Source organism: Gopherus flavomarginatus, chromosome 6 (assembly GCF_025201925.1).
Source record: "Gopherus flavomarginatus isolate rGopFla2 chromosome 6, rGopFla2.mat.asm, whole genome shotgun sequence".
In the NCBI taxonomy this organism is placed as follows: Eukaryota; Metazoa; Chordata; order Testudines; family Testudinidae; genus Gopherus; species Gopherus flavomarginatus.
Genome location: NC_066622.1, coordinates 50,771,801 through 50,785,953, shown reverse-complemented (window position 1 = coordinate 50,785,953; position 14,153 = coordinate 50,771,801). Strand labels below are relative to the sequence as shown.

At 51.0% G+C, this 14,153-nt stretch overlaps 1 protein-coding gene across 4 annotated transcripts in view; it reads right to left on the bottom strand.

The window, feature by feature from the left end:
• Positions 1–14,153, bottom strand: part of TRAIP (TRAF interacting protein) — a 47,782-nt gene that overhangs the window by 17,153 nt on the left and 16,476 nt on the right. For all 4 annotated transcript variants that reach the window (XM_050958698.1, XM_050958699.1, XM_050958700.1 and 1 more), the window contains 3 exons: positions 10,526–10,653; positions 7,427–7,521; positions 6,600–6,713 (listed from right to left, as the gene is read on the bottom strand). In XM_050958698.1, coding sequence (XP_050814655.1) covers positions 6,600–6,713; positions 7,427–7,521; positions 10,526–10,653 — 337 coding nt within the window. The remainder of the gene's footprint in view (positions 1–6,599; positions 6,714–7,426; positions 7,522–10,525; positions 10,654–14,153) is intronic.

Genomic DNA, 14,153 nt, shown 5'->3' with positions numbered 1-14,153 from the left:
GAAGTTTTCCCCCTAGCAGTACCTGTAGGGGAGCGCTCCTAGCATCCCCATTGAGTGGCGCCTCTATGATGTGGTTAAGGGGCGCTGCGCGCACCCTCCACCCTCAGTTCTTTCTTGCCAGACAACTCCGACAGAGGGGAAGAAGAGTGGGACGTGGAATAGACATGAGCAACACATCTCGAAGAACGCCAGTTATGGAAAAGGTAACTGTCTTTTCTTCTGGGAGCGATTGTTCATGGGTATTCCACAATAGGCGATTCCAAGCTATATCTGTTGGAGATGGGTAGGAGTTCACAAACTCTCGGGATGGAGCACAGTCCTGCTGAACCCAGCGTCTTCCCTGGTTTGGGAGACGATTGCATAACGCGAGGTGAACGTGTGAACTGAAGACCATGTGGCAGCCCTGCAAATGTCCTGAATGGGGACATGGGCTAAAAAGGCAGCCAACGAAGCTTGCGCCCTAGTTGAGTGACCTCACAATTGACGGCAGAGGGATTCCCGTAAGGTCATAACAGGTATGGATGCACGAGGTGATCCAGTTGGAGAGCCTCTGAGTGAAGATCGGTCGACTCCTGATGCATTCAGCCAAGGCAATGAACAGTTGCAAAGACTTCCTGAAAGGCTTAGTCCGTTCCAGGTAAAAGGCCAGAGCCTGTCTCAAGTGAAGTGTGTGGAGGCGGCGTTTCTCACTGGATGCATGGGGCTTGGGAGGACTGGCAGGAAAATGTCCTGACCCATGTGGTAGATGGAGACCACCTTCAGGAGTAATTGAGGATGTGGGCGGAGCTGGACTTTATCCTTATGGAACACTGTGTACGGGGGCTCGGAGGTCAGGGCCCTGAGTTCTGAGACCCGTCTAGCAGAAGTGATCGCCACCAGGAAGGCTACCTTCCATGAGAGGTGCGACCAGGAGCATGTAGCTAATGGCTCAAAGCGGGGAACTAATGTACAGGAAGAGACAATCCAATCCCTTAAGGAATTGGCCAGTCATAGCATGGGAGAATACCGTGTGCCCCTGCACTGGCGGGTGGAAGGCTGATATGGTCACCAAATGCACCTTGACAGACGGGGGGCCAGGCCCTTGGCTCTAAGGTGAAGGAGGTAGTCTAAAATGAGGTGGATCGGGGCAGTCACAGGGAAAACGTCTCACTCAGATGCCCATCGGGAAAACCAAGACCACTTTGCCAAGTAGGCCCGACTCATGGAGGGTTGCCTGCTTTCCAAGAGGATGCCTGAACCCCTTCTGAGCACATCCTTTTCCCCTGGCCTAACCATTGAGCAGCCACACTGTGAGGTGGAGTGCTGCTAGGTTGAGGTGGAAGAGAGCAGGTCCTGGGAGAGCAGGTCGGCAACGGCAGGGTGACCGCCAGGCACATGAAGGTTCCATACCAATGTTGCCTGGGCCATGCAATGGCAATCAGGATGACCCGGGCTCTGTCTGTCTTTAATTTTTCCAGGACCTGGCCGATCAGTGGGATCGGGGGAGGGGAAGGCATAGAGAAACTGGCCTGACCAGGATAGTAGGAAGGCATCAGAGCCCCAGCTAGGAGCAGAACTGGAGACACCAGTGGTTCTGCCAAGTCCCAGACAGGTCCGCCTGAGGAGTTCTCCACTCTTGGAAAAGTCTGTGCACCACCACTGGGTGTACAGACCACTTGTGCTGAGAGGAGAAGTCTCGGCTCAGGTGATCCGCCCATGAGTTCCAGGTGTCCAATAGGTGGTAGGCCTGTAGGCAAATATCGTGGGCTATACAGAAGTCGCACAGCTTGTGGGCTTCCTGGCAGAGGAGCGGGCCCTGCCTTCCCTTTTGATGTAAAACATCGAGGTCGCGTTGTCCGCAAGAATCCTGACCACTCTGCCCTTCAGGTGTGAGCGGAAGGCTACGCATGCCAGCTGGACCGCCTTGATGTTTATATGCAGGACACGGTCTTGCACAGACCACAGACCTTGGGTCTGATCGTCCCGCACATTGACATATCAGACCTGGGGTGGGGAGCCCGACACTAGCTCCACCTTCGTTGACCTGCTCCTGAATGGGACCCTGATGAGCATATTCTCTGGGGAGGACCACCATTGTAGGGAGGCAATCATCGGCTCGGGCACAGTGAGGACCGTGTCCATCCTGTCTCTGGCCTGGGAGAACACAAGACCAACCAGAGCATGAGGGATCTCATCCTGAGTCTGGCATTGTGAACCACAGACGTGCATGCTGACATGTGACCAAGGAGCTGGAAACACGCTCTGACTATCGTCATGAGAAACTTTGTGACCGTGTTGATGAGTCCTTTCAGGGTCTCGAATCTGTCTGGTGGGAGGGAGGCACTGGACATCATCACATTCAGGACTGCCCCGATAAACTCTATGCGCTGGACTAGGACTAACGTGGACATGGGTGTCGTTCACCAATAGTCCCCGGGGGGCGCACGTGAACAGGAGTGCCATGTGATCCCACACCTGTGACCGGGAATTGCTCTTGACCAGCAAGTCATCCAAATAGGGGAAGATCTGGACCCCACAATGTCTGAGGTAGGCCGCCACAACAGACATGTACTTTCTGAATACCTTGGGAGCAGTGGACAGGCCAAACAGGAGGACCATAAATTGGTAGTGCTCCTGCCCAACTGTGAAACGAAGGAAGTGCCTGTGCCCCTTGAAAATATGAATATGGAAGCATGTGTCCTGCAGATCAAGGGCAGCGTACCAGTCCCTGGGATCCAGGGAGGGGATGATGGAGGCCAGAGAAACCACGTGAAACATGAGCTTTATCATGTACTGGTTCAGGTTTCGGAGGCCCAGGATGGGCCTGAGCCTCCCTTTGGCCATCAGGATAAGGAAATAGCGGGAGTAGTACCCCTTGCATTTGAACTCCACTGGCAACACCTCCACCGCTCCTAAGCCAAGGAGCCGCCCCACTTCCTGCTCTAGCAGGGCCTTGTGAGACAAGGGACGGGTGCAGAGGGTGGTTGGGTGAGGTAGAGGTAAACTGGAGGGTGTAGCCCTGGGAGATGGTGTTGAGCACCCAACAGACCAAAGTCAGCCGCGATCACTCCGGGAGAAAAAGCACACAAGCGGTTGGAGAAGGGAAGCTTTATTGTGGGTGGATCCCTGTTGTGAACTGGTAGGTCACCCCCAGGTGTCCCATCAAAACTGACGTTTCCCCACCTGTTTACCCTTGGAGGACCCAGGCGGAGGGGGGGAGGGGCAGACTGGGACTGCCTCTATGGCCGTTTCTTATAGTTCTGTGACTTTTTATAAGGGAGCTTTTATTTAGAGTGGGTGGCCTGGGTGGAAGCCTGCTGAGGCTTAAACCTGGGCCGAGCTGGAGCCGGGACATAGAGTCCAACTGTCTTCAACGTAGTGCGGGAATCTTTCAGGGTGTGCAACTTCATGTCCATTTGTTCCACAAACAGGCCTCGCCATCAAATGGGAGGTCCTGCAAAGAGTTCTGCACCTCACTGGACAGCTCAGGCAGCAGGAGCCACAATGCCCTTCTCATGGACACCACGGAGGCCATGAACCTTGCAGCCGTATCCACAGCATCTGATGCTGCCTGCAGGGTTACCCTGGCAGCCGCTGTACCCTCCTCCATCAGAGCTTTGAACTCCCTGTCACGTTCCTGGAGGGAGTCCTCAAATTTGGGCAGAGAGCCCCACAAATTGAACTCATACAGACTCAGGAGAGCCTGATTCGTCACCCTTAACTGGAAACTAGAGGACGAATAAACCTCTCCCCCAAATAAGTCCAGCCTCCTTGAGTCTTTATTTTTCGGAGTAGGGGCTGGTTGGAGCTGCCTCTCCCAGTGGTTGATTGACTCGACCACCAGGGAGTTGGGGGCAGGGTGGGTGTACAGGTATTCATGCCCCTTGGCGGGCACAAAGTACTTTTGTTCTGCCCTCTTAGAGATGAGGTGCAAGAAAGCTGGGGTTTGCCACAAGGCATTTGAAATTTTTGCCACCCCTTTGTGGAAAGGGAGGGCCACCCTGCCCAGTACCATGGCTGATAGGACGTTGAAGAGGGAATCAGAGGGTTCCTCCACCTCTTCAGCCTGAAGGTTGAGGCTTGATGCTACCCTTTTCAATAGTTCCTGGTGAGCCTTAGAGTCCTCCTGCGGAACAGAGGGAGAAGGGGCCGTAATCGCCTCATCAGGGGAGGGTGAGGATGCAGGCTCTGTACTCTGCATACCCATTGGTGCTGGAGGTCCCACAATTTGGTCACCCTCTGGGCATGGAACCAAAGATGCATGTCCCACCGACTCCTTTCTGGGAGGCTGGGAAAAGGAGGCTGATGGTTGTTCTGAGGCTCCAGCCACTGAGCAAACCCCTACCGGGGCCCATTGGTACTATGGTGCTGGCCAAGGAGCCCGGTGCCACTGCACTTGCTGTGACACCGGCGGAGCAGGCTGTTCAGCCTGACTAGCCTGTCCTACTGACGGACGACTACCTGCCGCTCTCCCTGGACTGGGAGAAGCAGTGGTGTTGGGAACGGTGCCGACCATGAGACCGTGATCCCGATGTGGAGGAATGGTACCGCCGGTAGCTGCTGCTCCATGATCTGCTCCGACAGGTGGATCTGCGCTAGTGAGGCACTGGTGATCGACACTCGGGACTGCAGGAGTGGTGCTGTGGTGGCGTCCTGGAGCGAGATGAAGAACGGAAACGGTGTTGACATTCGTATCGCAACAGGCTATGATAGCCTCTGGGAGAGGAGGACCTCCATTGCCATCCGTCTCGGTCTCAACAGGGCCTGCTCCTTTCGCAAGGTCTACGGTCCCTCGAGGCGGAGCGGTGCCTGGAACCCCTGTCAGTCAGAACCCAGCCAGACAACCTGGTGGGGGTCGACAGTGACCGGCATGGACTACTCATGGGATGGTTGCTGAACAGCAAACGGCATCGGGAACATTCCCTCGACAGCAAATGGTACTGACCAGGAGGTGACTGCGGCAATCCAAGCGGTGGCTTGCCTCTGGACCAGGGAGCCAACGGTGGCGGAGTCGGAGGCCAGGAGTAAAACAGGGACCGAGAACTGCCCAACGTGAGTCTACTCTCTCCCCTGGTCCTGCTCCAGTGCCTCGGCAGAGAAGACCTCTTCTTAGCCTTCTTGGTGTGCCCTGAGGGCAGGGAGCAGTGTTGACTCGTGGAAGTCACTGAAGGGTCACCACGCACTAATGCTGCGGTACCCAGTGCCGACTTGGAGGAGTGCACTGGAGTTGAGGTCAACGCAGACTCCATCAGAATGGCTTGGAGCCGAACGTCCCTTTCTTTCTTGGTCCAAGGCTTGAAAGATCTGCAAATCTTGCAGTGATCGCTGAGATGGGTTTCCCCCAGACAGCGTAAACAGTCTGTGTGTGGGTCACTCACTGGCATTGGCCGCCTGCAAGTGTCACATGACTTAAAGCTCAGGGCATAGGCCATGCCCCAACCTGGGCGCACTAAACTAAACTAACACTAATCTGAACTACTTCACCTATAGGTACTATTACAATTAACGAACAAGAGTTCTAGAGGAAAGCTGCAGACAAGCTAGAGCAGAACAGTTCCAATGCACCTTCGCTGGCAGCAAGAAGGAACTGAGGGCGGGGGGGCACGTAACTCCCCTTATACCGTACCATAGAGACACCACTCCAGGGGTTGCTAGGGGTGCTCCCCTATGGGTACTGCTAGGGGAAAAACTTCCGGCACTGGTGCACATGGCGAGCACCTATTGTGGCATACACATGAGCAATCACTCGAAGAAGAACTTTAGGTGCAAGGCTATTTATACAAGAGGCCCCACTGGGGAGAAGCCAACGCTGGATAAACCAAAGCTAAACTGTAGCATGGCAACCACCAACAGAGCACTGGGCAGCTAAGAGAATAGGCTTAGATGGAGACTGCACTCAAGTGACTGGAAGGGGCAAAAACTAAAGTCCCTGACTGCAAAATGGAAAGGAGATGTGATCTGGGGGCCATGCAGCCTCCTTGCTGAAGGGGCCCATGTAGTACTGGTTAAGAAGTGAAGTTCAGAGGCACTTAGGGATATTTGCCATGCAAACTCATTATCGATTACAATGCAGGTGCAATCATTCTGCCTGGCAGCACCATATAAAATCGTGATCACTGAACTGCCATTAGATTGGAGCTGGCGAAGATGCGGTGAAGACGCATGAGCAGAAGGATCTCTTTGTAGGAACTGGAGACAGCGCAGAGAAGTATGGCAAAAACTTGGAAGCTGAACAATAGGAGCCATAGCAGCACTGCTATCAGGTACTACGTGCCGCATGAATGAGACATTCAGGGTTTGTGCCACCATCCCCAGGAGTATGTCAATGATTTGTTCCCTCAACTGCCATCCAATAATCACCATCTAGATGCACTGAACAGCTCTGAAAGCTGTTCCTATAGCAATGCACATGTCCACAGTATCAGTGGAAGAATTTCCAAGTGGCAGCCTCCAATTTAAGTTGCCTTGATTCTGTCAGTCGAAGCCCAGCGTAGCAGCAAACAGGCAGTCACAGCAGCTAAACCATTGTACTTTTCTCCAGTACCCTGAAGGGGGAGTTCTATCCATACATATCCAAGAGATGGAACAAACAAGTCTACTGCCAAGTTTTCAGCACCTACTTTTTCAGTGAGACACAGTAGACTGCAAGCTGTTCCACTGCTGCCTGCCCTATTCCCATATCACGGATCATCTCCTCCACTTCCGGGCGCTGGCTCTGCAGGAGCATCTCAATCCTGAAACAGACACGTCCTGTCAGGTTCCCACACAGCCATGAAGAGCGGAGCTGGGAAAGGAGTTGGAGTGCTGGGTTGTTACCTGGGCCACTAGAGTGTTTATCCCCCCCTGCAGTGACACACTGGGATGGAAGCTACAGCTGCCCACTAGCTGCCCCTTAGTGAGCTGGGCTGTCTGGGAGGAACAGTGGGGCAGCAACGGCTTAGCAAAGGGCGGGGGGGTGAAGGGGGGGCAGTTGTGCTGTAGTGGATCGAGCACCAGGCTGGGATTCAGAACTCCTGTGCTCTATTCCTTGTCATTGTCCCTGGGCAATTCACATCAATATCTACATGCCTTGGTTACTCCACCTGTAAGCCAAGCTCCCAGTGCTAAGGATGAAAAGCTCTAGCTAAGTACCAAATGTTATTGTTTAGAGAGCAATAACTGCCCGGAGGTGCCAGGGTGGGAAGAGGTGGTGATGAGTTTGGACAGGTCAGGACCAATGAGGACACACCAGCACTGATGCAGGAGGTTCCCAAAACCCAGCTCAACAGTGCAACAGCAGTGACATTTCCATCTGCACTAGGAACTGAGGCTGAACTCAAGTAGCTCTGCATTGGTAGCATTCAGAACTACTGCACAAGACCTCTAAGAAAGTAAGTGACTTGGACCACTGAACAGCATGCTTGCCCCAGCCCACATATACGTACACAGCAGAGGCCCTGTATCTAACCTCTCCATGGTTTTCAGTTTATTTCTCAGCCTTCGGGCCTCCTCTTTTGCATCTTTAGTTTCTTCCTGCTGCTGCTCCAGGTACTTCATTTGTTTCTGAGATTGAGACAGGCACATTTGTGCAGTTAGCATGGCACAAAGGAGACACATAGCTAGTACGTGTACATTGAAATACCTGCACAACCTGCTCAGCAGTCACGCTCCTCAAAGCTCTCACCATCTTATCAGCCCAGAAGCAAGGTGTCCATAGGTTCCCACCCAGCTACATCACTCATTCAGCTCCCAACACATTGCAAGTTCTCAGTGCTGGCCATCAGATACTTCAGTCCATGAACTGCTTGATCCCATTGCTCCCATTAGGATTATTCGTGGGGAGTCATATGTGATCCTCTCCTTCCGTGTTCAGAAGTGATGAAGATCCACAGGGAAGAGTCTCCAGCTACTGCAGCCTTCTCCCCATTCAGACACTCCCTGTTACCTCTGAACTAACCCTCTCATTTTGCTGAACTGCCATCTGTTGCCAGATGTAAGAAGAAATCCTGCATGGGATTTTGCTGGGAGCTCAGACACTTTATCAAGACAAACCCAATATGGTGCCCTCAGATTACACTGGAGGAGCATCTGGAGCTGTCTGAAGGTGCTGCCTGGTTTTCTAGGTATTCTCAAAATGACTGGCAGTAGGACATGGCCTGAGCAGGATCAACTGAATATTACTGTGTATAAGGGGCTCCCAAGGGGATCACATGGTTTTTTAAAACACTCTTTCAGTTCACCTGTATTCACTCCCTAAGCTTTGATCTGCCTGGACAGTTTAACATATCAGCTTCTAAGGTTCCTGATGGCTTTCCTTCTTTTCACTGAGACACTGTTTGATCTGACTCCAGAGAGAAGATTGGCCAAAGACAGTGTCCTCTCCTCTTGGCAGAAGCCAGAGAGGTTTAATATGCATTCAATCTCAGACCCTCCCACTGGCTCACCACATTACTAGATACAAAAAGAGGCCTGAGATGCCACTGTCCCTCTGCAAGGTCTCACCTTGCCTGGCTAGGATATTTATCTTTCTCATACCAGTGCCACTTTTTGCCGCTTCTGGCCAGCTCTCTCCACCACATTTGCACTACTGTTTCTACTTCCCTCACACTGCTCTAAACTGGCACGATACACGGTTCTCAGACTCCCTGGCCAGAACTGCCAACGCGACCATATTTGCTGCTCTGGCATCCAGCTGTGGTCCCGAGGCACCAAGCAGGTTCATTGGTAACTGACGCAGTGCTAGCAGAAGAAAGGTCCGGCTTGAAGCTGGTGAATTTGGTCTTTGCCATGGCTCTGCCAGGCCTGCAACAGCATAGCAGAGGCTCCAAGGCTTATGCTTTGAACAGTCTGAGGAGAAACAGTGCACAGAACTCTGCAGGGAGATCTCAGACCCTTTCAAGAGGACAAGACGCAATGAGCATGGTGCCTTTTCTTCCAACGTTCCCAGATTACACTGGAGGGGCTTTCACATGTGTCAGAGAGCAATTACAGTCAGAGGAAAGATAGGTTATGAGTCTCCCCTTGAATCTGGGGTAGGGAAAGCCCAGGAGAGAGGAGGTGTGGAAACCTAGCAGCCAACCCAATCACCTAGAGCAAAATCATCTTGGGAAGGGCTCATTTGTATCTGCTGCAACAGCACACCCCGATTTAGAGTTTTACAGCAACTGGAGTGTTTACATGACCAGGAAATGCTAATAAGCCTCACAGAGAAATTCTGTTCATTGGGACACCCCAGTGACCTATAAAACCACTGAAAAACATTAAAGTCAAGGACAAAGGGACAAGATACCCTTGGGGTGAAGAGAGATTTTCACAGGTTCACCTTTTTCCTTCTGTTTAACCTAGGTGCGTTAAGAATGCAGCTCTGCACTCACAGTTGATGAAGCACAGCTTACTCAGTGGCAGACAAAGTGCACCCCCAATACGTGGAATTTATGGCACTATCATCTCAATTAAGCAGCAGCTAAGACCAATCACTGTGATTAAGTTGCATCAGTTTCCCTGGGGAGCACCACAGGGAAGTGGCCATCCCATCCCCATCCTAGTTTATTCACTCATGAGTTTTGTCTATATACATATAGACACACACATACATGTACACACAAACAGATTATTTCCTGTTAGTGGCTTGACTATAGAACAGGTTTGACAGCAGCACAATGGTTGGTCCAACCCAGCCTCAGCTTGTAACTTCTCCTTGTACATTTCAATTAACTTGCCTGGGTGGAGGCGGAAATCACTGATTAACATTAATCAATTCACGCAGAACCCCACCAGGCCTACAGAAAGATTTAATGCAGGGCACTAGTGTCAGCCCTCAACAGAAGCTAGGGTCTCGCTCCCTAAGCAAGCATTCACAGTGATGGGATGGAAGATCAATACTGACACTGCATCAACAAGCCAGACCCAGCTCACTGCAGGCTCAACACCTCAGCATACTGGGTAATGCAGGGAAGCATGTGTTTGCCTCTCATTCCCTGGCCTTGAGCAGAATGCTGTTTTTAAGTAGGATTCTAACAAGCCACCTCAGCCACAAATTGCTAAGGCTAAGCACAGAGAAGACCCAATGTCTTAACATGTCAAGTACCCCAACTGCTTTATATTCATCCAATAAGTGTATTGTTTCCCCAATATCTCACCTCTTCCAAGGTGCATGGGTTCAAGGGAGGTAGCTCAGGAGGTTACTGTCCCAGGGTGGTGTGTGTTAGAACTGAAACACATCGCCTGAAATAACACTGCTGCCCTAGAGAACCTTACCCCTTTGCCCCAGTGGCTCTTCTATAGCACCACCTCCTCAAGGAGCTCAGATAAGATTAAAGGACTGTCTTAAATGCGAATACAGCCCCATTACTCTCCTTCCACTTCACATCTGGAGAGATGGGGCCCACACGCGTCACAGGGAGCTGGTTTCAGAGCAACGAACAGAACTTAGACCTCTGAGCACAGAGCCACTTGTCCTCTCTGCACAGGCCTGAGGACAGTGTGACCCAGAGGAAGAGCTAGTGAGACTGTAACCCTAGTCAGAAATGGGGAAGATCAGATGTACACTGCCCATGGAGGAAAGTACCTTGAGAGTGGAACACAGCATCTCTGTCTCACACAGGGCTTTCTGGAGTGACTCGATGGTGACGCTGTGAACATCCACAGTCTCCCTCAGTGTGTCTATGATAGACTGACAGTCTCGCTTCTCCTTCTCTGAAAGAAAATGCTCACATAGCACTTGGAATGCCTTGCCCTGGGCAGCCCTGAGACCCACAGGTCTGAGGGCAGATATGAAGCCAGAGTGACAGACAGGATACATACATTCAGTCTGAGAAACTCTCAGAGACGTAGTCATTTCCCATCAGACCCTCTCCTCACTGAATGCAATGTGTCAGACAGGACCTGTGCTACGCAATCCCTGAACCCAGCACCAGTAAACTTCAAACATTTCTTTACCAATCAAGAAATGTTCCCCTCAGTGGCCCTTCAGCCCTGTCCTAGCCAGTCAATGTGGACTGAGATAACTATCATGCACTATTCTCCAGCAGCGCCCAAAGGCAAGCTTGGGCGCAAGGAGCTGGCATCCTTGCATGCCGAACAAAACATTTATAGAACTACAAAGCTCTGGTGAGCTGCCTTGACGCTGCTCTCCCAGCGAGAAGTCGTGTGTGCAGGGTACATGCTTAGCTAGGCTTGACAGCCACTGCTGTGCATAGGAACACAGTGCCTACGTGCAGAGCAATTATACTGCTGTGTAGTTATGCTGCTGTCACTCACCCTCACCACAGTCTGTGTGTCTCAGGGTGTGAGATCACAAATACACAAGCGAAGCAGCATTAAAGCACAGCTCTGCAGAATGCACTGGAGCTCTGAAAGGCCATGTGATATTTGATTAAGGCAGATTTATCACTCTGGAACATTTCCAGTCCTTGCACGTCACAAGGCCTTAAAATCCTTGTGACGTTATTGATATAATCTGGGACCACATAGAACATGGGTTGCAACCAAGGTCCTGTAGTGGCACCAAATCCTATGTAAAGGGGGTCATATAAGGTGTCTAAGACCAAGTTATGAGTTACTGGTTATGATTATGCTGTCTGTATGTCTGTATAATTTTGTAGTTGAAGTTATAAGTATTGGCTGTATACTGTCTGTATTTCAAATTGGTGCTGCAGTTCTGGGAAACACCCCAGACAAGTTGGTGTTAGCTCTGCTTAGCCTGCTTGATGGCCCATTAAGGACCATCAGCTACACAATTGACCCACTGAGAGGAGGCAGATACGCCTTGTAACTCAGCAGGGTATGCAGGGACTTGCCCATGTGACTCCAAACTCCATTTTGCTGTAATTTTCCACAGTAAGAACAAAGAAGTGTTCTTATACCTGGAAGTGCCTATATAAGGCGGATGCCTCATCTCCATCTTGTCTTCAATCCTGCTTCTTACCTCTGGAGGGACTTTGCTGCAAGCTGAAGCTCTACACAAGGGACTGATGACCCATCCCAGCGGGGGATGTTCTCCGGAGACTTGATTTGAACCTGCAGTTTACTCCATCACTGCTACAAGCCTGAACTAAGAACTTTGCCATTACTGTATGTAATTGATTTCATTTAACCAATTCTAGCTCTCATTTCTATCTTTTTCCTTTTATGAATAAACCTTTAGATTTTAGATTCTAAAGGACTGGCAACAGCATGATTTGTGGGTAAGATCTGATGTGTATATTGACCTGGGTCTGGGGCTTGGTCCTTTGGGATCAAGAGAACCTTTTTCTTTTACTGGGGTGTTGGTTTTCATAACCATTCATCCCCAGGACGGGTGGCACTGGTGGTGATACTGGGAGACTGGAGTGTCTAAGGAAATTGCTTGTGTGACTTGTGGTTAGCCAGTGGGGTGAAACCGAGGTCGTTTTTGTTTGGCTGGTTTGGTTTGCCTTAGAGGTGGAAAAACCCCAGCCTAGGGCTGTAACTGCCCTGTTTAAGCAATTGGTCCTGAATTGGCACTCTCAGTTGGGTCCCGCCAGAACCGCTTCATCACAATCCTGTTGTTCTGATCGCCCCTTCCCCAAACTAATATCCTCAATTCTGATGCCTTGGATGCCAGCAATAAAGCTTTTTGGCCTGGAAGGTGTATTAATGCCTGCCTTCAGCCACACGAAATAGAGGTGCGCAGATCCTGCTGGAACTGAAGTGTGCTCTGGAGGGAGGCAGGAAAGCCAGCTGGTGGTTAGACTGACCAGTATCATGAGCTAACAGAGCCAGCAGAGAACATTTTATATCACTGGAAAGCTCCTGTTTTGCAGCAGTATAAGACAGTGGTCCCCACCTCTTGCAGTGTGACTACAGTCAGTCATGGACAGCACAGTAGCACTATTTTTGAGCACTGTTTAAATCCACTCATCATCCAGGTTTCCATCTGCTCTCTGGTAGTAGCTGACCATTACTGGAGAGGGCCTCAAGGGCTTGCTCATCTTCCCAGCCCTGCAGCTTCAATCCCCGCCAGGGTCTGAGGCATTGCTGGCTTTGTGACATTGCTGCCATCCCAAAAAAAGAACTGAGCTGGAAACAGGATTATGGTCTCCCTGGGAAAGGAGGCAGAAGATGCCCAGCTGGGGCCAGGGGAAAGAAAGGGAGAAACTGGTGTGTGTGTGCGCGCACGCACCCTCACACAAACAAATCAGTGACAGCCACAAGATGGCCATAGGAAGTGGCTGGGTAAGTTAGTTGGTTTGTAAGTAAAGCGTTTTCCCACACTTGTTTGGGTGGTTGTACCTATCCAGAAGCAGCATACTTTGGGGGGTGGGGGAGATGCATCCCACTACACACACTTTCAGGCAGAACTTCTCCTGGTGCGGTGGCAAGAGGCTAGCTCTGGAGGACTGAAGCTTTCAGGGCCAACAAATGTTTAATTTCTGGTATGTGTGATGTGAAGAAAATGTTCCAATGTGACCAGGGTGCAGCGATGCCTCCTGGGCTCTGCAGACAGATCCAGCACCTCAGCTACTGGTCTATGGTCTGTACAAGACTCTTCTCGGGTACACATCTGCTCTTTAGAACCCCCTGTGGCAGCTGTGAAACTGACAAGGCTATTTTCATTCTGTTGCTGGGGAAAGCTACAGGCAGAGGCAGATTCTTGAGACTAGCAGGGCAGGAGGAATAGACCACACAGAGTCAGGACACAGGACAGAAGAAAGCTTCTCCTTCTCAGCGGGGAGACCTTCAAGCCCAGCACCTCCTAGCTAACATAAAAAAGCAAATCTGCATAGCAATTCCTTTGGAGAGCATTCTGGTAGGAGGCCTAGCACTCTACCCCAGAAGGTGGGGCCCAGCTACTCACTATGTCACTGCCCCGGACTGCTTGCAAGGAGGGGCCTTGATATAGGCATCTGATAGATTTTCTAATAGATCTAGTCAACTATTTCTATCTGCCTTGCACGTGTGAGAGGGCAGAGGACCCAACAGGAAAGAGGGCTCTTTGGAAATGGCTGAAACTCTCCCCACTCCAAGCTCCCCTTAAAGGTCTTTTTTGCTTATTGCAAACTCATGTCTCAGGATTTCTGTCACTTAGACTGACTGACATTTTCCTTTGGCTGCTCATGACTCATATTCTGACGACAGGCTGCCTACAGACAATGCTTAAAACACATCGACAACATCCCCAGGGTGTTTGCTTTCCTGTCTCCATCAAACAAGCTCTAAAATTAAAGAGCCCGAGC